This window comes from Emys orbicularis, chromosome 8 (genome assembly GCF_028017835.1).
Source record: "Emys orbicularis isolate rEmyOrb1 chromosome 8, rEmyOrb1.hap1, whole genome shotgun sequence".
In the NCBI taxonomy this organism is placed as follows: Eukaryota; Metazoa; Chordata; order Testudines; family Emydidae; genus Emys; species Emys orbicularis.
The window spans coordinates 90,495,971-90,523,732 of NC_088690.1; the positions used below are offsets into that span (position 1 = coordinate 90,495,971).

The 27,762-nt window shown below is 44.8% G+C and overlaps 1 protein-coding gene across 1 annotated transcript in view; it reads left to right on the forward strand.

The window, feature by feature from the left end:
* Positions 1-27,762, forward strand: part of CCNJL (cyclin J like) — a 51,570-nt gene that overhangs the window by 2,242 nt on the left and 21,566 nt on the right. Inside the window, exon 2 of the mRNA XM_065410016.1 lies at positions 22,883-23,093. Within this exon, the coding sequence (XP_065266088.1) occupies positions 22,883-23,093 (211 nt within the window). The remainder of the gene's footprint in view (positions 1-22,882; positions 23,094-27,762) is intronic.

Genomic DNA, 27,762 nt, shown 5'->3' on the forward strand with positions numbered 1-27,762 from the left:
ATTGTTCTGCTTTTCTATCAGTACAAGATTGCTGAGAGTCCTAGTGGTATATTATGGTGCTGTGCTGTAGAAAATGGTAAAGCAGATGGTGTTGCCCACAAAACAAAGCTTTTTTTCTTTTCTTCTTGATCTCTACTGAGGGGTTTTCTAAACACTTTCAGTGCTGTGGTCTGGCCCAGCATGTTAATCTGGTCATGGATGGAGTGTAGGGGGAGGGAAGAACACACCAACAGATTAGTCTTGGTCTAAGCAGGTGAGTCTGAGACAGAAACAAACTATAGTAAAGGTTGTATTTGGCACTAGGGAAAAATACACTTTATGTAGCCCATGACTTGCAGTGCAAATTGCTTGGCAGATTGTCCCCTCTTGAGAAGAACGTACTTAAAGTTTGTATTTAATGCAGAGAAGAAATTTCCCATTTCAGCAACATAAGGATTTCCGAAGGAAAGTTTCTGAAAATTTTTAACTTGTTTTAAAACAAGACACGTGGAGATCATTTTAATATTAAACCTAACTGAGCCTTCCTTTGGAGGGTATAAAACCACAAAAACTTGTAAGGGTGGTGGCATAATATATCTTTGTCCATACTGTACATAATGTGCAAAAACCTGAAATTACTGTACTCTGAGGTTAATTAGGGCCTCTGAAAGCTGGTGTCACTGCATGAAGGACTCCAGTCCATGCTGTATGTTTGTTAGCTGTACATAATGAGGGCAGGCACCTGATATACATAGTACACCTGAAGTCTTCTAGCGTAAATTGGTTTAAAGGTGCTAGGAAGCTTTTTGCTGTAGAGATGGGGTGCTCATAAATCAGAGGAAATAAATCCCTTGAGTTGGCATTCTACGTTGGCTGGCTGGTCAAGAAGCAGTACTGTGGTTGCTACGGGAGGTAGCTTCTGATGTATCTTGCTAGGCTACGCAGGTCTTGAGTGTTCTGGCCAGATCCAGAACATTTGTAAGCACATGACTAGTCTGAAGTCAAAGTACAGTACAAGTTTAATGGCTTCTCTGTTTGGGTCAGAACTCTTAAGCCTTGCAGGATTGTGCCATGGAGGACTGCTTGAGGAGGTGGAAGGGCACTAGTGGAGTAGAAGGCAGGGCAGAGCCTGCCCTGCAGTCTTCAGTGTTCTCTTCTACCCTGTTCATCAGCAGTACTGTAACAGGTGGGTTGAGTGTATGTGCTCCTGCCCATGATGACCTTTAGGTAGCCTAGAGCCCGTGCAGTGGTAGTCAGTGGTGGAGGGACATCCTGCTAGCAGGCCGACTTGCATTTTAAGTCATTCAGCTTTCAAGAGGTTTTTGGGACCTACCAAATGGATAGAATGTCACAGAAATTGGCCTTCTTGTAAACATGTACCTCTGCTTTAGCAGGAATAAGTACTCTAGAAAGAGAGAGAGTTTAAATAGCAAGTCAGCATTTTTCCTTGCACACAAGTGCTAAAAAAGAGAAACAAATCTATTTAGAACAAGGTCTGAGCTTGTTTTGGAAACAGAGTTCTGAGTTGTCCTCCGACCCCCAGTGTTTGTGGTATGTTGGTTTTCTTCCTTCCAGGATATGCACATTTCCTACAATTTAAAAGTACTCAGTAGATCTGCTTGTATTTCCTCCTTTATTCACCTCTTACATGGCTTCTCAAAGCAATGTGAGTAAGAGCAGGGCTGAATTTCACAAAGCCCATTGAGCGTGCAAGCTTTAAGAGTTTGTATTGTAACTTAATCCTTCAAAGGCTGTCTTAATTGCTTTGCCAATGAGTGGTCTGTGGGCTTTCCAGCCAGGTGGATAGTTGAATAGAGCTGGTGCCTTCTGCTGAAAACAAACAGTTCTGTGCCTTTACATTTTTACAGTGTCTGGGGGGATAGATATTTCCTCTAGGTAAAAGTTACTCCCCCAGCTAACAGATAACCCTGATAGTAATAAAACAAGTTGTTGGAAGTACTACAAGCAACAGGTTTATGGTCCCCATTCTTCAGTAAAAACACCCTCACCTTTCTCCTATTGAATAGGGGGGAATGTTTCCCTGTGTTCTTTACACACATTCTCTGGATCCCTTAAATACTTGGCTTCCCTGTTCTATTAATTAAGCAAGACCTTACTAAAAATGAGGCCACAGTAATTTCATCATTTCAATTCTGTATCCTCTTAAATCCACTATTGTACTTTTTACTCCTTACCTAATGTTATTTGATAGGTGCTTTTTCAATAAATTACAGATGCTTGGCACAGATAATTGAATTCAGCATTGTACAAACATCCCAACTAAGTAAATCAGCCAATTGCGTTTTCTTTTTTCTTTTTTTCTTTTTTTTGTCCAAGGGGGTAGCAGGCGCTAGAACATTGCAAAAAGCTATGTAACTTTTCCAGATCTTGAAAGCAAAATCTAGAGGAGGATTTCCGGGATCCAGCATGTCTATGAGATGCAATTTATCTCTTCTGTTCATCAAGATGAACAGAAAAAATGTTAATATTTGCTTTTTAACATGCCCTTCTAGTTTAAATCAGTTGTAAAATGAAAGTAGGCATAACCAGCAGTGAGCAACTCATTGCGTTAAGGCCTCTAAAGGGATTGTCGGCCCAGCAATAAAAATGTATTCTGTCCACTTTTAAAACTCCAGCTTTTGAAAGTTGTAATAATAGCATTACTGGTTGCTAGCTTTAGTTTGCTTATAGTATAGATGGCACCATATGTATGGCGCTGAAAGGAACAGGTGTCCTAATAAAGTACATGGTTATTCATGATCTCTCTTCTTTCATCTTTCCTCAAAGTTGGAATTTCAGTTTTCACACTCCTTTCTCTGATCCTGCCTCAGATTAGCTGCTGAGCATTTGAATAATTTAAACCGAGTAAGGAGAATTTAATGAAACACTCTCTAAAATACCAAGGTGGAACACATGAAGTAGTGGATTTTTAAACACTGTAGTAATTAAACTGTCCTTTGAAATTAGAATGTTTGGTAATATTGTGATTAAAAATGCCTGCTGTGGAGTGCATTCAAGCACAAATACCTCCTCTTACATAAGAACAGTGTGCTAACTCCTGTCTGTCGTCTTTAGTAGGCTGCAAAAAAAAAAAATTTTTTTTTCTTTTTTTGAATGTCTGAGCAGTGGAGTCTGCAGTTTTAACTGCGTATATTGAAAGGCATTGTCAGAGGGCAGAAATCTGGCAGTACAGTACAAATATGAAGTGAAAAACATAATATACATAGTTAGAGGTAGCTTCCCCTCTGGATGAATGGGAAAATATTATGAAAGTATGGCTCTTCTCTGAAAGTGAGTGGTAAGAAGTTGCCAGTTCACATAAAGAGAAGGCAGTGTGATCTCTAGTAGATGGAGCACTGGATTAGGACTCATTAAACCTAGACTCTGTTCCCAACTCCGCTACTTGCCTGCTAGCTGACCTTGGGCAAGACATGTCCCTCGATGTGCCTCAGTTTCCCCATTTGTATAATGAGGATGATTGTACTGTGACCACCTTTTGTAAAGCACTCTAAGGTCTGCTGATTAAAAGAGCTATCTAAGAGCTAGGTGGTTTTCAGATCCTGTATTTGCTGACTTTGATTTACTCATGTTAGCTTTATTGGCTTGGCCATGCTATAGCATACTAGGTGAACTACTACAAGTTTTAACTAAATTTTGGAAAGAACTCATCTTGACACTCTTTCCCCACAGGCCTGGCTGAGTCTAAGGCCTGGTCTACACTACAGGGTTAGGTCGAATTTAGCCGCATTAGGTTGGTTTTAAAAATGAATGGATCCACACAACCAACCCCATTCCGTCAACCTAAAGGGCTCTTAAAATCGACTTCTGTACTCCTCCCCAGTGAGGGGAGTAGTGCTAAAATCGACTTTGCTGGGTTGAATTTGGGGTAGTGCAGACGCAAATCGACAGTATTGGCCTCTGGGAGCTATCCCAGAGTGCTCCGTTGTGACTGCTCTGGACAGCACTTTGAACTCCGATGCACTAGCCAGGTACACAGGAAAAGCCCTGGGAACTTTTGAATTTCATTTCCTGTTTGGTCAGCGTGGCGAACTCAGCAGCACAGGTGACCATGCAGTCCCCCCAGAATCGTAGAGCGTAGAATGTTTCTACGCTCCCCCTATCCTCTCCATCCCTGAGGTTATCGCAGATTAGAAGGCGAAAAAAACGCACTCACAATGACATGATTTCCGAGCTCATGCAGTCCTCCCGCACTGATAGGGCACAGCTTAATGCATGGAGGCATTCAGTGGCAGAGGCCAGGAAAGAATTAAGTGAGCGTGAAGAGCGGAGGCAGGACGCAATGCCTGGGCTAATGGGGGAGCAAACGGACATGATGAAGTGTCTTTTGGAGCTGCAGGAAAGCCAACAAGAGCACAGACCCCTGCTGCATCCAGTGTATAACCGTCTACCCTCCTCCCCATGTTCCATAGCCTCCTCACCCAGACGCCCAAGAACGTGGAGGGGGAGGCTCCGGGCACCCAGCCACTCCACTCCAGAGGATGGCCCAAGCACCAGAAGGCTGTCATTCAAACAGTTTGATTTTTAGTATGGCTAAAATAAGCAATGTGGCCTTGTCCTTCCCTCCTCTCCCATCCCACCCGGGCTACCTTGTCTGTTATCTCTCTTTCTTTATTAAAAAAAAAAAAAGCATGGTTTCAAAACAATAGTTACTTTATTTCAAAGTGGGGAGGGTGGTTGGCTTACAGGGAATTAAAATCAACAAAGGGGGTGGGTTTGCATCAAGGAGAAGCACACACAACTGTCACACCAAAGCCTGGCCAGTCATGAAACTGGTTTTCACAGCCTCTCTGATGTGCAGCGCGCCTTGCTGTACTCTTCTAATCGCCCTGGTGTTTGACACAAAACGATTGTCTGCCGTTGCTTTCATGGAGGGAGGGGTGACTGATGATGTACCCAAAACCACCCGCGACAATGTTTTTGCCCCATCAGGCATTGGGAGCTTAACCCAGAATTCCAATGGGCGGCGGAGACTGTGGGAACTGTGGGTTAGCTACCCACAGTGCACCGTTGCGTAAGTCGATGCTAGCCACGGTAGTGAGGACGCACTCTGCCGACTTAATGCACTTAGTGTGGACAAACGCAATAGAATGTATAAAATCAACCTAATTTCGTAGTGTGGACATACCCTAAAGGACTGTCAGTTAGGAAAATACCTTAATCTGCAAGTCTGATGTGGAGTTGAGAGCAGTGCTTAATTTGTAATGAAAAAGGTGCTGGGGCTCAAGCAATTTTTTTTTACATTCAGAGCTGATGCAACAACCAGAGGTGCCCGGGGCTCAACCCTGGCTAGCCCTGGCACAATTAAGCCCTGGTTTAGAGACATAAACATGGAACATCCCTCATCCAATAATGCCATTTGAAGTCAGTTGACAAGAACCACATGTTTGCATGAGTAAAGTTTTTGTTTGTTTTGTTTTTTGTTTTTTTTTGAGGTGCTTCTAAGTTTGTCTTCTAGATAGCTTTTAAATAAATGGAGCTTGTCTGACCTATTTTTAAAACCAGTAGGTGCATGCAGTAATCTTTGTCATTACTTACTGGATATGGGAAGTTCTGATGTACTCCACTTAGAACAAGTTGTGTACTCTTCAAAAGGAGGTGTCTGCCATCTCTTTCAATTGTAGGAGAGTGTTGGTGGTGCTGCATAGAATCATATTTTTATATAGTTCTATTGACATTTGAGTGGCACACTTCACAAATCAGCCAGGGTAGTTTGTTGAACAATATCTTGCACACAACCTTATCCATTATTAGACTCTGTTGAAGGAGGGAGAATGTTGGCCCGTATACTTGTCAAAAAGTGCCATGGGATCTTAAATTTCAAGAGAGCTGCATTTTGACATCCTGTTTAAAGGATAACACGAATAGCTTAGTGTCCCTCCCAGTCCTGTGCTTAAATGAGGGCAATGGGGATGAACCCAGGTCTGTTATGAGACTCTAACCCCACAGTCTTCTAGAACTTTGCTTAGTTAGAAATGAGGGGTTGGGGAAATACTGATAAAACTTGCTTAATGAAACTGGAAGACTCTTATTTAAGTTTTAAGTTATGTTAATAATGTTTCTCTGCCACTCAGGCCTCATCTATTCTATAACAAATAGGTGACCTAGTTATAATAAGGTTAAAAGTTGCTAAGAGCGTATCTAATTGCGGCCCCTTAACAAGGTTAAAACCCTGGACTGTCCCCCTAACATGGTTAGAACCCATCTACACTACAGCTTTGAAGTGATATAGCAGTAGTGTAGCTGGAGTCTGATGCAGACAAGGGTAAAACATGGTCTTTTGGAGGGATTTTCATGCACATTCCTGTCCTCTGACCAAACACATCCTGCTAGTTCAGTGGTGGGCAACCTGTGGCCCATCAGGGTAATCCACTGGCGGGCCACGAGACAGTTTGTTTACATTGACAGTCTGCAGTCTGCAGCTCCCAGTGGCCGCGGTTTGTTGTTCCCGGCCAATGGGAGCTGCGGAAAGCAGCGGCCAGCACACCCCTGCGGCCTGCGCTGCTTCCCGCAGCTCCCATTGGCCGGGAACGGTGAACCACGGCCATTGGGCGCTGCGGGGGGCTGTGCCTGCAGACTGTCAATGTAAACAAACTGTCTCGTGGCCCGCCAGTGGATTACCCTGATGGGCTGCTTTCGGCTTGCGAGCTGCAGATTGCCCACCACTGTGCTAGTTCCTTCTGAAGTGTCATTGACCTGTCAGTTATCTCTACCTCCTCCTGTTGGGTGGTGGTGGTTAGGGGGTGGTTTGCATAATCTCTGTATCGTGACAGCAAAATCCAAAAGCATCAACTGTAACCCACTAACAAGCTTTCATAAACATAGTATATGTTTATGAATCTATCTCCCCTTGTAAGTATTCTCACACTTGCTTCTTATCAAACTGCCTGTACTGGGCTATCTTGATTATCACTTCAAAAGTTTTTTTTCTCTTACTTAATTGGCCTCTCAGACTTGGTAAGACAACTCCCACCTGTTCATGCTCTCTGTATGTGTGTATATATATCTCCTCAATATATGTTTCACTCTATATGCATCCGAAGAAGTGGGTTGTAGCCCACGAAAGCTTATGCTCTAATAAATTTGTTAGTCTCTAAGGTGCCACAAGTACTCCTGTTATTTTTGCGGATACAGACTAACACGGCTGCTACTCTGAAATAAACATAGTATCTGACTCTTAACCTTAATGACCTGTTCACTAAACTACTGCCAACTGTCTAATGGTAGAAACACTTACCAGAACACTTCTGTAAATGTTTTTGTAACTTAAAGGCACAACACTGCAGTTTGTGCAGAAGCTAAAGTTAGTTTCAGTAGGGAATAGCATGCCATCAGTTGTAGAGTCCCCTCTTGAGTTTGAAGGCCCTTTGTAACTAAGCATTCAGACTTCACTTAATATTGAAATACTGGCCAAAAATGGAAAGTTAGTTTGGAAGACAGGTAGCTTAGGTTAAATTTAAGGAATATGTGCCTCTCCCCTTAAAAAGAACAGAAACAAAAGATCCCTAACTCCTTGAGGTCTTTGTGCTATTCTCCAAACACTTCCTGACAAGACGGTTGTTTATTTAAATAGTGTCAGTTACAAAGGAGTTAACTTTTCACCCCTGACTTTTTTTGCTAATGCTCTATGCAGAAATTGAATTAAAGGAGAGAAAATTAGGACCTCTCCCCCAGCTGAGTAAAATAGAAAACAGGAAGAAGTTGAATTGTTGTGAGGGTGAACTTTTAAGGTAACCTTATCTAGGATTTTTTTCCCTTACCTGTAAACTATAGGCATTTCTGCTGCTGCTTAATTGGCAACAATCTTACAGTATTTCTTATGACACAGAGATTATTATAAGAAATCTGAGAATCCAGTGCAAAGGAAAAGACAGCATACAGACTACTAAAAAAATTGAAACTTGTTGGTTGTTGCTGACTCTCTGATTTGAATAAACTATGGGAATTTTTATTATTGGTTTTCAGACCTGGCTTTGGCCCTATGTAGGTTTAGGCAACTTTCCACTGGATTAAATAGCATCCTTCAAATATAGTTGCAGTTTCTTTCACAACTACATTTAAGAAACATAGTATTGAAACAGTCTTCTTTCAAGTATCGGTTTTCTTAATCTCACTGTCATCAGCAAATGGTGAGAGAGAGATGCTAACCTTGGATTATTTCTGTCTGCCTGTCACAAAACGATAGAGGGATCCCAAGAATACTACTGTAAACTTTGTCCACACTAAAACCATTTTGTATATGTGTAAAATAGCTATTCATATGTTAATGATCAGTGCCCTGTTGCTATCTAAATTGACTGCTTTGACAGTTGTTACATTGATTTAAAGCCATAGAAAAACAAATTGTTAGGAGAGCAAGCATCCCAGGTTGTTGGTACATTTGTTGAGAAATGATAGGAGTATTTCTTGGAAATATTTTTCTTTCTTTTTTTTTTTTTAAACAAGCCAGTCTGATGAATTGCATTTTGTTTTCTTGAGCAGTGGTTTACTACCTCAACCATCACATAATCTGCTAAATCTTCTGCTTGTATTGAGTCAGTTGCTGGATATTTCATTAATACCTGTAGTATTGGGAGAAAGGGTGGAAGAGGATCATGGCGAAGGAAGGGTGGAAGAGGAGATGAAGGAATTAAGCATTGGAAATCTTTGATATTTGATATATGGGGAAAGTCTAAGAAGCAGATATCTCAACTGGAATAAATCCCTCACTGTTTATCAGGCTTTTTATTGACTACAAATCCAGATGCTCCTTTTCTTGAAGAAGAGGGGAAAGTACCTTGCTCTGCTCTTACTCTGTTAATGTTGTCACAACTGACCAAACTGTATGGTGCCAGTTCACCATACAAATGCATTTTGATGTCATTATATAGATGGGTTCTTCACAATGAAATACATTTAATAAGTATGTGGCTAACACTGGTGCAAAGTGAGTCAATATTACCCCCTTACTACTAAATTTGACATGGTGGTTCCAGAGCTCTGGAGACAAACGTCCCACTGTATTTCTCATTTTATTAACCACTCAGGCACTAGCTCCAGAACTGATTGCAGAAATAAAGAGGTGCCTGAGCCCAGACCAGTTTGAATTCCATCCTTAGAGCTGTGATAGGCAAGACTTCACCTGACTCCTACTTAACTAAGGGCTGGCCTCCACTGGGAACTTATATCGGCATAGCTATGTCTCAGGGGTGTGAAAAAGCAGCTTTGCCTGCTGCTATGAACTGTGTGGTGCTTGCTGTACACTTGTAGATATGGTTGGGTGTTTTCCTGAGACTAGGAATTCTGTGGTGCTTGATGTGCATTTACAAATACTGTTTGATTTCTTGACTGCTGGTGGGCATTCTATAGCAATTAAGCTACTTTGAGTCTCCAAACACAGAACTTTAAAGTTTCATGCACAAAATCATAGTGCAGACAAACGCATACAATGTCACGTTAAATTGTGTTAGAAATTTGTATGAGTGAAACCATTTAAAATTACTATTGAAAAGGAAGTAAACACTTTCTTTTTGTTTTCATAAGTGGCTGTTAGTCCTGTGTAGTTGTTTGTGGCTGAGAAAACCATAGATTGGTGTATGTGAAGCTGTGGTTTCCCTTGCTTTCCCCCAGTGTGGAGTGGTAGGGGTAAGGATGCGGTTCATAATGCCAAGTGATATGTTGGGGAGCAGTGACCATGCAGTGACTGCAAAGGCTGAGTCTGATGTTTAGTCCTGTCAGTCAACCAAGGTCTGCAGTGTTTGGGTTTGCTGCCTGAAAAGACCCATTATTATGCTGGTGCATTTCCCTCTCCTTGTTCTGCTGGGACTCCTAGCTAGACCTTTTGCCTGACCTTTGTTTTGTTTTGTATTTTTTCCATGTTTTCAGTCAGATGGTTCCTACAAGCTCCTTGTCCACAGTCTGATGCAGCACTGGCTTGAAAGATCTCTCAGAAAATTCCTAGCTTGTCGTCTTCTCTCTCCTTCTCATGAGGTCAGGCGTTAAGGGTGCATCCCTTAAGCTCACCATGCCAGAAGTTGCTAATAAAAACAGACATACCATTGGATTTACAGTCACAACGGGAAGGGAAAAGTTTCAAAACTCCCTTCCCTTACTCTCATTAAGAACTTTTAATTAGAGGTGCTTATTGACACTTCAGCTTTGGAGCGCCTTGGGATAGCACCAGTCTTGAGCTCCTGGTGAGTACAGCCTGGTGGAGGAGACTTTCTGTTGCATGAAGCTATAAAATTCGGCCCCCAATTCCATGGCTATGAGTATAGGGCAATGCCAGTGAATACTGGCAGCCCAAGAGTTGTGATTTTTTTTTTTTTTTTTTTTTTTTTTTTAGCTGACATCTCACTCCTAAGGGTCACAAAGGCACAGAGAGCCCAGTTCTTACTGGCGTCCCAAAGTCACCTAGGCCCACATGCCCTTAGCCTGTTTGCTGTGATGATGCCAGCCAAACTCCTCGCGAGTGGCATGGGTGTCCTATCGTGGAGGAAGAAATAAGGCTGTCATCCCTAGAAACCTGCAGGAGGGATTGCAGAGTATTTCCATGAAAGTTTTTCATCAAGCTCTCTCAGGAGGATAAAAAGGGTGTCCCTGTTCACATAAACAAACTGTTCTGCCTAAGCCAACAGGGGAATGAAAAGCGCATGCCAACTCTACCTCTGTTTGTTGTACCAGTACCTCTTCTGATATGAGCAAAACAATGAAAAATCAATACCTATGTCTCGTGAACTTGGGGCTGGGCTGGGCACCATCTTTGGGTTTGAACATTGTAAGAAAAAACGTATGCACACGCTTACACGAGATTCCTTCCTCTTCATCAGGCTTGTCTGTGTTCACCTGGCAGGATTAGCTAGACCGGGGTGGGCAAACTATAGCCCACGGGCTGGTTCTGGCCCATCAGGGCTTTGGATCCGGCCCGTGGGCTTGCCACCCCTGTGGCGCCGTGGGCCCCGTGCCGCTCCCAGAAGCGGCCGGCACCATGTCCCTGTGGCCCCTGGGGGAAGAGGGGGGCAGAGGGCTCCATGCGCTGCCCTCGCCTGCAGGCACCGCCCCTCGCCTGCAGGCACCGCCCCCCGCAGCTCCCATTGGCCCTCTAACCCCCTCACCCCCCCTTCTGGAAGCGGTGTGGGGCCAGGGCAGGCAGGAAGCTGCTGCGTGCCGCTGCCACCCTGGAGCCACTCCAGGTAAGCGGCGCCGGGCCGGAGCCCGCACCCCTCCTGCACCCCAACCCTGTGCCTTGAGCCTCCTGCCACACCCTTCCTGCACCTCAGCCCCCTGCCCTGAGCCCCTTGCTGCACCCCTCTGACACCACACCCCCTGCACCCCAACCCACTGCCCTGAGCCTCCTCCCACATTTGGCACCCCAACACCCTGCCCTGAGCCCCCTTGTACACCCCACATCCCTCCTGCACCCCAACCCCTTGCCCTGAGCCCCTTCTGGCACACCGCACCCCCTCCCGCACCCTGCATTCTCTCCCGCACCCCAACCCCCTGCCCCAGCCCTACATTCATAGCCCTGCATGCAATTTCTGCACCCAGATGTGGCCCTTGGGCCAAAAAATTTGCCCACCCTTGGGCTAGACTGTGGTGGAGTCTCGAACAGGTCCTGGCTTGTGGCATGGCTGGCACCCCCAGCCGCATCTTCCTCCTCCTCACTGTTCACAGCAGGGGTCTCTGTCTCAGGCTCCTTGGAGGTATCTATGGTCTGTGGGGTGCTGGTGAGGTCTTCACCAAGTATGGGATGCAGCCTGTTGTAAAAGCAGCAGGTCTGTGGCTCAGCACCAGTTCTATAGTGAAGAATGGGGCATTGTGGGACAGCTGCTGGAGGTCCCACTGCAGTTGCACTACATCAACCTGAATAGGTCACCCATGGTTCCACACCATTTAGGGAGGTGGTTTGACTGTCACTGTAATGGGGCATTTACGTCAGCTGGAGGTTAATTTGAGTATAGACGCATACATAGGTCACCTTGTGTTGACCTAACTTTGTAGTGTAGACTCGCCCTTACTTCTGTAGTGAAGACCTAAGGCCTTGTCTACACTGGAAAGTTTTATTAGCTGTGATTGTGTATTGTGGTAGCTCCTAAGAGTGTGTTATGGACCAGGATGCCATTATGGTAGGCGCTATACAAACACAGAACAAAGAGTCCCTGCCCCAAAGAGCTTACAGCCTAAGTATAGTCCCCTATGTCAACACTTCCATTTTAGTTTAGCTCTTAAACACCTTCTTAAGTGACCTAAACTGAAAACTGCCCCTTCTATACTAGAATAAGAGCATCCACTGAATTTTCCAGTGTAGTAGACAAAGCCTGATAGAGGCAGTTGTCGCTATTCTGGTATGTGTTTGGCTTCTAAGGATCTATGCCAGGGGTCAGCAACCTTTCAGAAGTGGTGTGCCGAGTCTTCATTTATACACTCTAATTTAAGGCTTCGCATGCCGGTAATACATTTTAACATTTTTTAGAAGGTCTCTCTATAAGTCTATAATATATAATCAAACTACTTGTTAGGGTTAGGGTCAGGCTGGAAAGCAGGCTGAGCAAGGCTGGAGATCCAGACCCCGGCTGGCAGGAGGTCAGCGGCTGGAACCCCAGATCAGCAGCTGAGGTGAGTGGAGCTGGTAGGGCTGAGCAGGGCCGGAGGCCTGGACCCTGTCTGGTGGGGGCCTGCGCTGGAACTCCAAAGGGAAGCAAGGTGAGTGGGGCTGCGGAGGTGGGGACGCTGGATGGCAAGGGGCCAGCAGCTGGAACCCCAGAGCAGCGACTGAGCAGCTCAGCCCGCCGCTGCTCTGAGGTTTCTGCCGCTGGCTCCTGCCAGCTGGGGTCTCAGCCCGCTGCCGGCCTGGGGTTCCTTCCCCCAGGCCAGCAGCAGGCACTGAGTGGGACCAGCGGCTGGACCCTGGCTGGCAAGGGGCCGGCAGCGGGAACCCCAGAGCCGCAGCGGGCTGAGCGGCTCAGCCGGCGCCGTGTGCCATCAAAAATTGGCTCGCGTGTCACCTTTGGCACGCGTGCTGTAGGTTGCCGACCCCTGATGTATGCACTTGTGTTTCAAAACCCATGTCACATTCTAATCTATTGACATTCTGCAACTAAACAGCAATTTCTGGACATGCCAATAACTTTCTGGTAAATGCTTTGGTAACCCCAACTCCTCAAATTTTGTCTCTTACATCCATTGCTTTTCTATTCTACTGAAAATCAATGTAAAGGAAGTAAAACTTCAATCTGCATAGTCAAAAAATTTGCTAGGAAACCTAGTTTTCTTTATATGAAGAAAAACACTGGAAAATCTTGATGGCTGTCTAAGGGAATAAAAGGCTAGAAAAGCAGCCAGGCTTCCTATAAATTACTTGGGTTGGAATAATGGATTATGACTGACTGTCATAACTATAAAGGGAAGGGTGACAGCTCTCCTGTGTACAGTGCTATGGAATCCCTCCTAGCCAGAGACTCCAAATCCTTTTACCTGTAAAGGGTTAAGAAGCTCGGGTAACCTGGCTGACACCTGACCCCAAGGACCAATAAGGGGACAAGATACTTTCAAATCTTGGGGGGGGAAAGGCTTTTGTGTGTGTCCTTTGTTTAAGGGGTTGTTCGCTCTTGGGACTGAGAGGGACCAGACATCAATCCAGGTTCTCCCCATCTTTCTAAACAAGTCTCTCTTATTTCAAAATTGTAAGTAAAAGCCAGGCAAGGCGTCTTAGATTTACTTTGTTTTCTCAACTTGTAAATGTACCTTTTACCAGAGTGCTTATCTTGTTTGCTATACTTTGAACCTAAGACAGAGGGGATTCCTCTGAGCTCTTTAAGTTTGATTACCCTGTAAAGTTATTTTCCATACTGATTTTGCAGAGATGATTTTTACCTTTTGCTTTAATTAAAAGCCTTCTTTTTAAAAACCTGATTGATTTCTCCTTGTTTTAAGATCCAAAGGGGGTTTGGATCTGTATTCACCAGGAGTTGGTGAAAGGAAGGAGGGGGGAAGGGTCAATTTCTCCTTGTTTAGAATCCAAGGAGTTTGGATCTGTATTCACCAGGGAATTGGTGAAAGGTTTCTCAAGGCTTCCCAGGGAGGGAATTCTTAAGATGGTGGCAGCGGACCAGAACTAAGCTGGTAGTTAAGCTTAGAAGTCTTCATGCAGGCCCCTACATTTGTACCCTAAAGTTCAAAGTGGGGATACAGCCTTGACATGGTGGCACAGCGGTGGGATCGTTTTAAACCCAAAAGCCAGTAAGAGATTTTTTTTCCCTTCTAGCTGCTTGGAGAGCAGAGCTGAAGGTAGATGCATATCTTATCTCTCGTTGCCTGAAGGCAGAGGTGTTAAGTTTTTTTAACAAGGTCCTTTGTTAAGAGAACGGTTCAATAAGTGAGTAAACTTTGATCTGGTAAAGGTAATTTACAATCTGAATTGTTTTTTTTCTTTTTACATCCTCGGAAGTAGCTAGTTAGAAAGTCTCTGTTAACTCAAAAATAACAGGAGTACTTGTGGCACCTTAGAGACTAACAAATTTATTAGAGCATAAGCTTTCGTGGGCTACAACCCACTTCTTCGGATGCATATAGAGTGGGTTGTAGCCCACGAAAGCTTATGCTCTAATAAATTTGTTAGTCTCTAAGGTGCCACAAGTACTCCTGCTATTTTTGCGGATACAGACTAACACGGCTGCTACTCTGAAATCTGTTAACTCAGCAGCACTCAGCAGGAGCCTGAGCTAAATACATCCCAGTTTCAGTCAACTGCAGAGGGTGTGACCCAGCACAAGAAAACAGGAAAATGACTACCAAAGAAGCAGCTAACAAAATAGAACTGGCCAAACTAGAAGCAGAAGAAAATGAAAGAAAACATCAAAGACTGCTTCAAATTAAAAAACTTGAAGAGGAGGCCCATGAAAGAGAGGAAAAAGCCAAAGAAAAAGCCAAAGAGGAGGCTCACAAGAGAGAGATGGAGCTGGAAAAAGCCAAACATGACAGAGAAGAGAAAGCCAAACAGGAGGCCCATGAAAGAGAAGAGAAAGCCAAACAGGAGGCCCATAAAAGAGAGATGGAGCTGAAAGAAAAAGAGATGGAACTGGAAGCAGCAAGGACTAGGCAGGGTGCATCAGACCATCCTAACAACTCCTCTCCAGGTACCACTTCCCATCCCAGGAAATTCCCCACCTACAAGGCAGGCGATGATACTGAGGCCTTCTTAGAAAATTTTGAAAGGGCCTGCCTTGGATACGACATCCCTCCAACCCAGTACATGGCAGAGCTGAGGCCGCAGCTCAGTGGACCCTTAGCAGAGGTGGCGGCTGAAATGCCTAAGGAACACATGAACAGTTATGAACTTTTTAAAAACAAGGCCAGAATCAGAATGGGGCTAACACCTGAGCATGCCCGTCGGCGGTTCAGAGCCCTAAGGTGGAAACCTGATGTGTCATTTACCCGACATGCCTACCACATTGGGAAAAATTGGGATGCCTGGATATCAGGAGCAAATGTTAAATCTACGGAAGAGTTGCCCTTCCTATTGCAAATGGAGCAGTTTTTAGAGGGTGTTCCTGAGGAAATAGAAAGGTACATCCTAGATGGGAAGCCCAAAACTGTAACCGAGGCGGGGGAGATTGGAGCCAAATGGGTGGAGGTGACAGAAAAGAAAAAAGCTAGTAGCAGTTGGAGCGAATATCAGAAGGGGCAAGCCGAAACAAAACCTTATCACGGGGACAACCCAAGGCCCCACCCACATCCCAAGGGAAACCCCAGACGCCTTCTCACCCCACCACACCAGTCTCCAGCAACCAACATCGCCCCGGTGATACCTTAGCAGGGCGATGTTTTAAATGTAATGAACTGGGGCATATAAAGGCTCACTGCCCCAAGAACCCCAACCGATTACAGTTCATTACACCCCAATCACACCAAAGAACCCCAGACCCAGATGCCTCTCTCATACCCTCGGAGCGAAGGGAAACCTTGAGAGTGGGCGGAAAGAAGGTTATCGCTTGGAGGGACACTGGGGCACAAGTGTCAACTATCCACCAATCCCTAGTGGACCCCAAACTCATCAACCCTGAGGCTACAGTGACAATTCAACCCTTCGTGTCACAGTCTGTAACCTTGCCTACAGCCCAGTTGCATGTCCAGTACAAGGGCTGGTCAGGAATGTGGACTTTTGCAGTCTATGACAATTATCCCATTCCCATGCTGCTGGGGGAAGACTTGGCCAACCACGTGAAGCTAGCCAAGAGGGTGGGAATAGTCACCCGCAGCCAGGCTAAGCAAGCTTTCACCCCCATCCCTGTTCCTGAGCCGTCCACCAGGGCCCCGTCTGTGTTACCGGAGACCCAAACACAGGTGGTGGAACCGGATCCCCTGCCAACGACTGCAACAGCCGTAGTGGATCCAATCCCAGAGGCCCAGCCAAAGCCAGTCCCAGAACCGGAACTGGCAACGCAACCAGCACCAGAACCATTGCCAGCACTGAGTCCAGCGCTTGCAACCCCGTCTACAACTCAAATGCCAGAGGGCACCAGCGAGCCTAAACTGGCGGAAGCAGCAGATAACCCTACCCAAGAGGCTCAGCCAGAGCCTGAAATACCACATAGTGCACCAGCGGACAGCGGTTCACAGTCAATGGAAAAAGCCCCAGCACCTGCATCGCTTCCAGAGGGACCAAGCCCCGGTCCACAGTCCAAGGAGGAACTGATGTCTCCAGCATCAAGGGAACAGTTCCAGGCCGAGCAGGAAGCAGATGACAGCCTTCAAAAAGCTTGGGCAGTGGCACGGAGCACCCCACCGCCTCTCAGCTCTTCTAACCGATCCCGGTTTGTTGTAGAAAAAGGACTTTTATACAAGGAGACTCTTTCTGGTGGGCACCAGGAAGACTGGCATCCTCAAAGACAGTTGGTAGTTCCCACTAAGTATCGGGTAAAGCTCTTGAGCTTAGCCCATGATCATCCCAGTGGCCATTCTGGGGTGAACAGAACCAAAGACCGGTTGGGGAAGTCCTTCCACTGGGAGGGAATGGGCAAGGACGTTGCTAATTATGTCCGGTCTTGTGAGGTGTGCCAACGAGTGGGAAAGCCCCAAGACCAGGTTAAAGCCCCTCTCCAGCCACTACCCATAATTGAGGTCCCATTTCAGCGAGTAGCTGTGGATATTCTGGGTCCTTTCCCAAAGAAGACACCCAGAGGAAAGCAGTACGTACTGACTTTCATGGATTTTGCTACCCGATGGCCGGAAGCTGTACCCTTAAGCAACACCAAGGCTAAAAGTGTGTGCCAGGCATTAGCAGACATTTTTGCCAGGGTAGGTTGGCCCTCCGACATCCTTACAGATTCGGGAACTAATTTCCTGGCAGGGAACATGAAAAACCTGTGGGAAGCTCATGGGGTGAATCACTTGGTTGCCACCCCTCATCACCATCAAACCAATGGTCTGGTGGAGAGGTTTAATGGAACTTTGGGGGCCATGATACGTAAATTCGTAAATGAACACTCCAATGATTGGGACCTAGTGTTGCAGCAGTTGCTTTTTGCCTACAGGGCTGTACCACATCCCAGTTTAGGGTTTTCACCATTTGAACTTGTGTATGGCCGCGAGGTTAAGGGGCCATTACAGTTGGTGAAGCAGCAATGGGAGGGGTTTACGCCTTCTCCAGGAACTAACATTCTAGACTTTGTAAGCAACCTACAAAACACCCTCCGACACTCTTTAGCCCTTGCTAAAGAAAACCTAAAGGATGCTCAGGAAGAGCAAAAGGCCTGGTATGATAAACATTCCAGAGAACGGTCCTTCAAAGTAGGAGACCAAGTCATGGTCTTAAAGGCGCTCCAGGCCCATAAAATGGAAGCGTCGTGGGAAGGACCATTCACGGTCCAGGAGCGCCTAGGAGCTGTTAACTATCTCATAGCCTCCCCCACCTCCAACATAAAGCCTAAGGTATACCATGTTAATTCTCTTAAGCCCTTTTATTCTAGAGAATTAAACGTTTGCCAGTTTACAGCCCAGGAAACTGATGACGCGGAGTGGCCTGCAGGTGTCTACTATGAAGGGAAAAGGAATGGTGACGTGGAAGAGGTGAACCTCTCCACGACCCTGGGACGTCTGCAGCGACAGCAGATAAAGGAGCTGTGCACAAGCTTTGCACCGATTTTTCTCAGCCACTCCAGGACGGGCCGAACGGGCATACCACTCCATTGACACAGGTAATGCTCACCCAATTAGAACCCCACCCTACCGGGAGTCACCTCATGCCCAAGCGGCTATACAAAGGGAGATCCAGGACATGCTACAGATGGGTATAATCCGCCCCTCTAGCAGTGCATGGGCATCTCCAGTGGTTCTAGTTCCCAAACCAGATGGGGAAATACGCTTTTGCGTGGACTACCGTAAGCTAAATGCTGTAACTCGTCCTGACAACTATCCAATGCCACGCACAGATGAGCTATTGGAGAAATTGGGACATGCCCAATTCATCTCTACTTTAGACTTAACCAAGGGGTACTGGCAAGTACCACTAGATGAACCCGCTAAGGAAAGGTCCGCCTTCGTCACCCAGGCAGGGGTGTATGAATTCAATGTACTCCCTTTCGGGTTGCGAAATGCACCCGCCACCTTCCAAAGACTTGTAGATGGTCTCTTAGCGGGATTGGGAGAATCTGCAGTTGCCTATCTCGATGATGTGGCCATTTTTTCTGATTCATGGACAGAACACCTGAAGCACCTGAAAAAAGTCTTTGAGCGCATCCGGCAGGCAGGACTAACTGTTAAGGCTAAAAAGTGTCAAATAGGCCAAAACAGAGTGACGTACCTGGGGCACCAGGTGGGTCAAGGAACTATAAATCCCCTACAGGCCAAAGTGGATGCTATCCAAAAGTGGCCGGTTCCAAAGTCAAAGAAACAGGTCCAATCCTTCTTAGGCTTGGCCGGATATTATAGGCGATTTGTACCACACTACAGCCAAATCGCCGCCCCGCTGACAGACCTAACCAGAAAGAAACAGCCAAATGCAGTTCAGTGGACTGATAAGTGTCAAAAGGCCTTTAACCAGCTTAAGGCAACACTCATGTCTGACCCTGTGCTAAGGGCCCCAGACTTTGACAAACCGTTCCTAGTAACCACAGATGCGTCCGAGCGAGGCGTGGGAGCAGTTTTAATGCAGGAAGGACCGGATCAAGAATTCCATCCTGTCGTGTTTCTCAGCAAGAAACTGTCTGAGAGGGAAAGCCACTGGTCAATCAGCGAAAAGGAATGCTACGCCATTGTGTACGCGCTGGAAAAGCTACGCCCATATGTTTGGGGACGGCGCTTCCAACTACAAACAGACCATGCTGCGCTACAGTGGCTTCATACCGCCAAGGGAAATAACAAAAAACTTCTTCGGTGGAGTTTAGCTCTCCAAGATTTTGATTTTGAAATACAACACATTTCGGGAGCTTCTAACAAAGTGGCTGATGCACTCTCCCGGGAAAGTTTCCCAGAGTTAACTGGTTAACAATTGTTCTTGAAATAAAACATATTGTTAGTTTTATATAATCAGTAGTATGTCTAAAGGTACATGTGTTTTATTAACTCTGTTTTCTCCTAAAGCTCCAGGAAGAAATCACAGCCAGTGTGGAACCGGACGTCCAACACTATCTGTGATTTGGGGGGCGTGTCATAACTATAAAGGGAAGGGTGACAGCTCTCCTGTGTACAGTGCTATGGAATCCCTCCTAGCCAGAGACTCCAAATCCTTTTACCTGTAAAGGGTTAAGAAGCTCGGGTAACCTGGCTGACACCTGACCCCAAGGACCAATAAGGGGACAAGATACTTTCAAATCTTGGGGGGGGAAAGGCTTTTGTGTGTGTCCTTTGTTTAAGGGGTTGTTCGCTCTTGGGACTGAGAGGGACCAGACATCAATCCAGGTTCTCCCCATCTTTCTAAACAAGTCTCTCTTATTTCAAAATTGTAAGTAAAAGCCAGGCAAGGCGTCTTAGATTTACTTTGTTTTCTCAACTTGTAAATGTACCTTTTACCAGAGTGCTTATCTTGTTTGCTATACTTTGAACCTAAGACAGAGGGGATTCCTCTGAGCTCTTTAAGTTTGATTACCCTGTAAAGTTATTTTCCATACTGATTTTGCAGAGATGATTTTTACCTTTTGCTTTAATTAAAAGCCTTCTTTTTAAAAACCTGATTGATTTCTCCTTGTTTTAAGATCCAAAGGGGGTTTGGATCTGTATTCACCAAGAGTTGGTGAAAGGAAGGAGGGGGGAAGGGTCAATTTCTCCTTGTTTAGAATCCAAGGAGTTTGGATCTGTATTCACCAGGGAATTGGTGAAAGGTTTCTCAAGGCTTCCCAGGGAGGGAATTCTTAAGATGGTGGCAGCGGACCAGAACTAAGCTGGTAGTTAAGCTTAGAAGTCTTCATGCAGGCCCCTACATTTGTACCCTAAAGTTCAAAGTGGGGATACAGCCTTGACACTGACTTAAAAAAAAAAACAGTGGGGGGGAGGACTTTTCTTTTATTGGACAACTCTGTAGATTAAAGATATTACCTCACCCACATTGTTTTGTGTGTGTCCATCTCTCCCTCTGAAAAGATGAGGTACTCTTTGGTTTTAAAATTTGGTTTCAATAGCCACAGACTCAAACATTTGGTCTGTAAGTGTATTGGATTCTGTTCTGGACCCAGGTGTAGGTTGTAGAGATTACCTTAAATCCCAGGATAAAAAAAATTGCAGACTCAAATGGGTGGGTTTTTTAATTGATATAAAACAATGGGGGAAATGTTTCATTGTCTCGCTTTTTTATAAATCGTTACTAGTGGGGGATATTTTTATAATCCTTCAGTGAATGCTGCCCCAGGTTTCAAAGGGCTGCTTCCCTGTCCACAGCATGTGGCTGTTTACTCCGGAATGTGGTTTGTCACTGCCTCTTTTTAAAAAGGCCTGAGAATCGATCATCCATAACAGTACTCTGCTCGCTGTATTTGTAAGCTGCTTTTTCGGTATGGAGTCTTCTTGCACCCCCCCCCCCAAGGCTATAAGCACCCCCCTAAGGCTAATTGTGTCGTGATATTTTCTTCTTCTAAGTTGAACCTCCTCGTGGAATGTCTCCTCTCAGTAAGGAAGAAAGAGATGTTGGGCAGTCACTACCCTGGTTTGGAGGGTGGTGTCTCAAGTAAAGATTGTAAAGCAATTTCATGGTGGTAGGATAGTTATGGCAGGTAAGTCTGCATGTTGGCAGTTAAGCAATGGGGGTTAATAAAGTACCAAAGGATTTCATTCTATGTTTTCAGCAAGCCACTGGTTCCTATAAACCAGTGTTCAGCCAAGTGTTAATTGAGGAGAGAGCTTGTACAATGACTAAGGCCTGGTCTATGCTACAAAGTTAGATCTATTTAATTACGTTACTCAGGACTGTGAAAATCTTCACACCCTGTTAAATTGACCTAAGCCCTGGGGTAGACACTGCTGAGTCCATAGAAGAATTCTTCTGTTGACCTAGGTACCATCTCTTGTAGAGATGGATTTACTACAGCAGTAAACGAACCCTTCTGTCACTGTAGTAAGTGTGTGTGCTACAAAGCTGCAGCATTTCTACTGTAGACATACCCTAATTGTTGCACCCTAGTGTGCATTTCTTACAAATGCTTCTCTAAGACCTAGTTTACACACTTTAATTTAGGGGAATAAACTATCCCATTACAAGCATCTTTTTATACCAGTATAACTGTGTCAGCACTTAAGGGGTAGTACATCTGTTTCTAAGCCGACATTAAGTGGCACAAACTGGGCAAACAAGCTGATATCACGAGATGTACACTGTTCTATGGATGGGAAACTGCCATGTCAAGAACATGTGCTCCATTCTGATTTGAGCACAGCAAATTCCTCCTCCTTACCTTGTGGCCACATCTAAACTAGGAAAAAGGTCATGTTTAAAAATGTGTTTGGCTGGTCATGGGTAACCCTGGGGTTCATCACACTTCCCCTGTCCACTCTGGGTGCAGAATCCTATTTAAAATCTTGTTAGTTCAAACTCCATCTATTTTACTAGTATAGACCGAGCATGTGACTTTACTTTGCAGTATGGCATTCCCTTCTCCAGATAAAGACAGAACTACATGTGAGGCCTTGGTCTTTGAGTAATATAAAAACTTCACACATGAGATGTGACATAGAAAACATTAGTCAAATAAAATATAGTGGGCTCTCTTAAACTTCTCTCGTACAAAAACACCCCAAATAGTTAAAAGTGTAAAGATTTAAATTCTAACCACTCATCATTATGCTGCTTGTCTCTGCATTTTTCTCTCCTTGGACAATGGAAATAAACTGCTTCCTTTCTAATCAATGTTCTTTTTTGTAGGCTACCACTACTCTCCAATATTTGGGTTTTTAACACAATAAAAGAATGCTAGGTCCTTTAAAATACAAAACTCCTTCCTTGTTCTACAAATTAAAAAGCAAAGTTTAGGTGCTCTCTATGGAGTGTGTGTGTATAAAAATGAACCCCTATGTCTTAAGAAATATAGTACAGAACCTGACTTTGGTGCAAAATTTTGACCTGACAATGTCCCTTTTCAATTATTCTTCATGATCATTTTTCTCTAAGTCTGGATAGTGTTGGAGCTCTCTTTATGGAAAGCAATAACTAGTTATTGCTGGGTTAAACCAGAATTTACAGTGCACAACCAAGTACTTTAAGTCTCTTAAGGAAAATGAATAAATGAACGACTCAAACATATTAGAAGTGAATTGACTTTCAAAACATGTTGGCACTAACCCAGCTCTGCGTTCTGAGTAAATCCTATTGCTGTAGTAGCTAAGCACTTACCATAGTAGATGGTGGATGTTGGTTTGGGCATTCTAGCCATTGAAACAAATACTCCTTTTAATACCTCTCTCCCCTCCTGTTGTGTTTTTGTAGGAACTGAAACTGCCTGTCTATAAGGCCCATTCACCACAGATTGGGATGCGCCGCTACTTTACTGACCTCTTGACTGTCCTCAGCAGCCGCTGCAATCTCTGCCCTACGGCACGGCACCTTGCTGTCTACTTACTGGACCTCTTTATGGATCACTACGATATTACTGTCAAGCAACTGCATGTCATTTCGATTGCCTGCCTTCTCCTAGCAAGTAAGTTAACTGCTGCCTATTAACATATTTGTTTTTTCTGATCAAGCAGATGGTTGCTTTGTTTATGTAACACACAAGCTGCTATTCTCCATTCAACGGGATCATTTTAATGCAAGATATAACCTCTCCTAGAATTCATCAATTTGGGCCTGAAATTGTGCAATGCTTGGCTTCCATAGAGAGCTGGGATCACTCAGTACATTGGAGACTAGGATCTCCTAATATCTGAGCTGAAGGCAGTTACAGCTGCCGCAGTGTGCTTTGGTATGTGCTTGCCAATATACCTCTTAACCAGCGTTACATGGTTTTAAAGTAGCTTTGTTTAGTAACCAAACTAAAGAACAAGTTGAATTGTTAAACTCTTGCATTTCAGGGAAGTTTTTAAGAAGCGATCTTAAAGAATGGAATTTTTAACTTGGCAAAGAAGTTCAGGGTTCCCAGCCAATAGCTCTACGTAAACCCTAAACGTTTGTACCACTGGAGAACTTTTGCTCACAGTGATGTCTTCTACATCAATGCATCTATGACTTGAGTGAGAACCTGGCTAGAAAATTTATAAACACAGAATATGTACTAAAATGTTACACAGCAACTAATGTCCATTTGAGTAAAGTGACACTGTCATACTTGTTCCGGTTTCTTGGTCTGTCTTGAAAATGAGCCTGTGACAAAGATAGCTTTATTTGTTCAGCACTACCTCTGCACTCAAGGCTATGCAAATGGTGGATGGCACTGATGCAGCCACAAGGATCCTACTTATGGTCTCTCCTGAAATGGATTGTTCTACCATACAAAGGACACTTAAGGCAGCATAACACTATGGTGGAACAGACAAAAGATTTTGGTATACGTTTCTAAATCTAGAAAAGGGTTGCCCTTTTTTCCTCGCTCTGAAAAAGGTGGAGGTTATTGTATCATCTTTGAAATATAGAGGAGCTAGGATTGGTGACATTTAGTTGCTGACTTACCTTGCAGTAAAAGCTGATTAAAATTGGAATGGAGAAGAAACCAAAATAATTGCAAATAATTGCATTGGCTGGAATTAGTTCAATCTTTTCTTTGAGCCGGGTATTTTGGTTCAGTCTAACTTTTTTTTTAAACAAAATACCAGATTTAAATATCCCTAAACACTAAGGGGTTGTTTAAACTTACATTTTATAGCACTCTAACTTGCTGGCTCAGGGGTGTGAAAAATCACCCCCCCTGAGTGCAGCAAGTCTGAGTGCTTTAAAGCACTCGTGTAGACAGGTTCCCAGCGCTGGGAGCCGCTTTCCCAGCGCTGGGAGCTAATCCTCTTGTGGAGGTGGATTACCAGAAGTGCTGGGAGAGCTCTGTCCCAGTGCTCGTGCGTGACCACACTCGCACTTCAAAGCGCTGCCATGGGAGCACTTCGAAGTTTCCAGTGTAGACATACCCTTATGCAAGCTCAGAACTGAACTTCACAACTTGCAGCTCATCTTTTAAAATCTCCAGTACTGCATAACTTCATTACGTTGCAAGAGGGGCTTGCAACTGCTGAAGTAATGCCAGTTCAAAGCACTTACTTTCCAGGTCACTTTAATCTAAGAGAATATAGTAGTTGTCCTTCTGTTTATGATGGATGAAGGAGGTCTTTTAGTCTTCTCTGATTGTGTGATATCCGATGCAAAGTTTGTCATGTTGGGTGTCTTTGGAAGGCTCATGATGCACTGAGCATGGTTGTTACAGTGATGTTATAGGTTATAATTTCATGTATATAGTTATGAGGTTGAAAATGTACCCTCATGGCTTAAAGCAAGCCCATGCAAAAACTCTCCAAGGACAGAGAGGCAGTTCACACCTCGTCAGGGCATGGATGGGACAAATCCAGCCCAGCCTCACAGGAACAATAGATGCTGGCATAGGTGCTGACTTCTACTGGTGCCGGTGGGTGCTCTGCCCCCGGCCCTGCCCCAACTCCACCTCTGCCCCACCCCCTTCCTGCCCCTATTCTGACTCCTTCCCCAAACCTCTGCCCTGGCCCCGCCTTTCCCCACCTCCTCCCCAAACCTCTGCCCTGGCCCCGCCTTTCCCCACCTCCTCCCTTGAGCGCGCCATGTTCCCGCTCCGCTCCCTTCCCCTCCCCTACAGTTGTTTGGCGGCAGCAAGCGCTGGAAGTTAGGCGGAGGAGGTGGCGGTGGCGGAGGAGGAGGTGAGGCGGGGCAGGGAGCTTGGCTGCTGCACCCACTAATTTTTCTCCGTGGGTGCTCCAGCCCTGGAACACCCACAGAGTCAGCACCTAAGGACGCTGGCTTAGGCAGCAACAAAAGAATCTGTTAGACCTTCGAGGGAGTCACCCCCTTCCTTTGGTCAGTTTGGAACTGTGATGAGGTAATGCTCACCTGACTTTGAAAGGGGGGGGGGGAGGGAGGCAGCAAAGCCAAGAGGAAAGAAAGGACATAATAAAAGGGAGAGACATTTTGCCATGTTTTCTCTCTTCCACCTACATCTACAGACAACACCAACATCAAGCGACTGAAGCACTGATCAAAGGGGAGAGCCTGGCTGAAGAGCCAGCCTGTAGTGAGAAGCATCTAAGTTTGTAAGGACATTGAAAGTGTTAAGATCAGCTTAGAATGCGTTTTGCTTTTATTTCATTTGACCAAATCTGACTTATGTTTTGACTTATTATCACTTAAAATCTATCTTTATAGTTAGTTAATTTGTTTTTGTTCTGCCTGAAGCATGCACACCTGCTTATATCTTTGTGTTTATTAGCAGGTAAAGTAACTTACTAGTTACAAAATGTTTGACAAATGGGAAGGATCTTGCAGTTCCAGAACAATCTGGGTCTATTTGTGCTAGCCAGCCAAATTGTATTGGAACTTGAAATCACTGTAACCAAGGTGTGTGTGTCCCTTGAAAAACCATTGAGTAGTTGTAACCTGCTTGCCACTACTGCTTCAAATGCATGCAGAGCTGGAGGGGTAGAGGAGGTTTCTGCAGTTTTGAGGGGATTAATATTAAAGCCCTGTGCACACTAATAACATGGATTGTTGCTGTTCCCCTTGAGTTGGCATTGAAAATGAATGAATGCTAGTGCAGATGGGACAAAACCTTCACAGTAGTTTTAGAAAATGTGATTTGAGACTCCTTCAATACTGGTTCACAGGGAGTCTGTTGCTGGAAAATGGCTTTCAGAAGCAGTTAAATATCCTAGTTTAGGATGTGTGTCAATCTCTGTAGCCTTCCTGGAGTTATCAGTTTATGGAGATGAAAGGCATTTGATTCCTGAATCAGGCTGTCTGGGTGCCCATTCAGACAGCATTGCGGTGGTCCTTATTCTCAGAAAAGAGTGCAAGACTGGGATATTTTTCTCTGTAAAATTCCCTCTGAGGCAGAGGGGAACCCTATCTCTAAATTGCTTACGTAGTCTTGACTGCAGTAAAGGAAACCACTAGTTAACACTCTGCAAAACCATACCATAACTTAAAACCTGTCATCCAGTGATATACTAAGGCCTGGCTTACAGACACTGATTTCTATACCAATATAACTATTTTGATTAGGAGTGTGATTATTTTTTAAAATTAATTATACCAGCACAACCCATCGTGTGGACACAGTTATTCTGCCATAAAGGTGTTATATTGGTATAACTACTGTGCACTAATGGGGAAGGAGGATGCACAGCTTCAACTATACCTGTAGCGTTAAAGCGGTACTGCTTTTTGTGTTTAGACTATCCCTAAAGAGAACTCTGCTTTTATCAGTATAAAATCCTGCTCTCCTTTCTTCCCTGAAGAGCTAACCCTCAACAGCTGGCTTTAGGCAACAGCTCGCCTTCCATGAGTTAACACAGGGCAACTTTGAATGCTCTCACAGTTTTTAGTTATTGCTCCTTTCTCCTCTTGAGGGTTCTGCTTTTATTGCAACGTAGTAATTTATTTAGTTTAGCCAAACTCCGTGAGCAATCTGTTAGCTGCTTCACTATATTCAGTACCGTGTTGCTTCCAGAACATTCTAATTTCTCGGAGGGTTTTTACCCAACTCCCTAAATCAATAGTAATAAAAAGAAGTATTAACAGGTTCACAGATTCTTGCCATGTAAATATCCGAAACAAAACAATCATTACAACAGTGAGCTTTTGTTTAAGGCGACATGATACAGGATTATAGTCATCAAATCTCTCTGTTTAACAAGGTGTTACCATATTACAGAGTTTACACAACTTCTTAATCCTCCTGTGTGCTTTTTAAGAGCTGAGTTTAAAAAATAGAGGGAACTGGAGCGAAAGGAGAACACATTAACACTACCTGAGCTGAGGTCAGGTACGGGCAATCTCTCCCCACCCTGTTCTCCCGCTGAGCATGTAGAGCAGCTTCCAGCTCATCCGGTGGATTCTGCTTTGACACCCTTGCTATGCACAGTTGGAGAAAGTCATTAGTGACAGCACAACAACCAACCAGCATGAATGCATAAGTGCCTTGATGGGGGCAGCTCAGCTGCTTGCTTTCAGGAAGGAGGATTGTGGGCTGCCTTCCAAAAGCTAGAGCAGTGCAAGTCTCAGCTGTCTGAAAGAAGATGCATTTGCAGACTCCTTTGTTGAGACTAGAAGGGGGGTGGGTGGGGGAGAGAGCTGCTTTCTGACTGAAAGGCTGAGAAAGAGCATTGCTCATGAGTGTGCTCTAAGGCAGCGAGGCTCGCTTT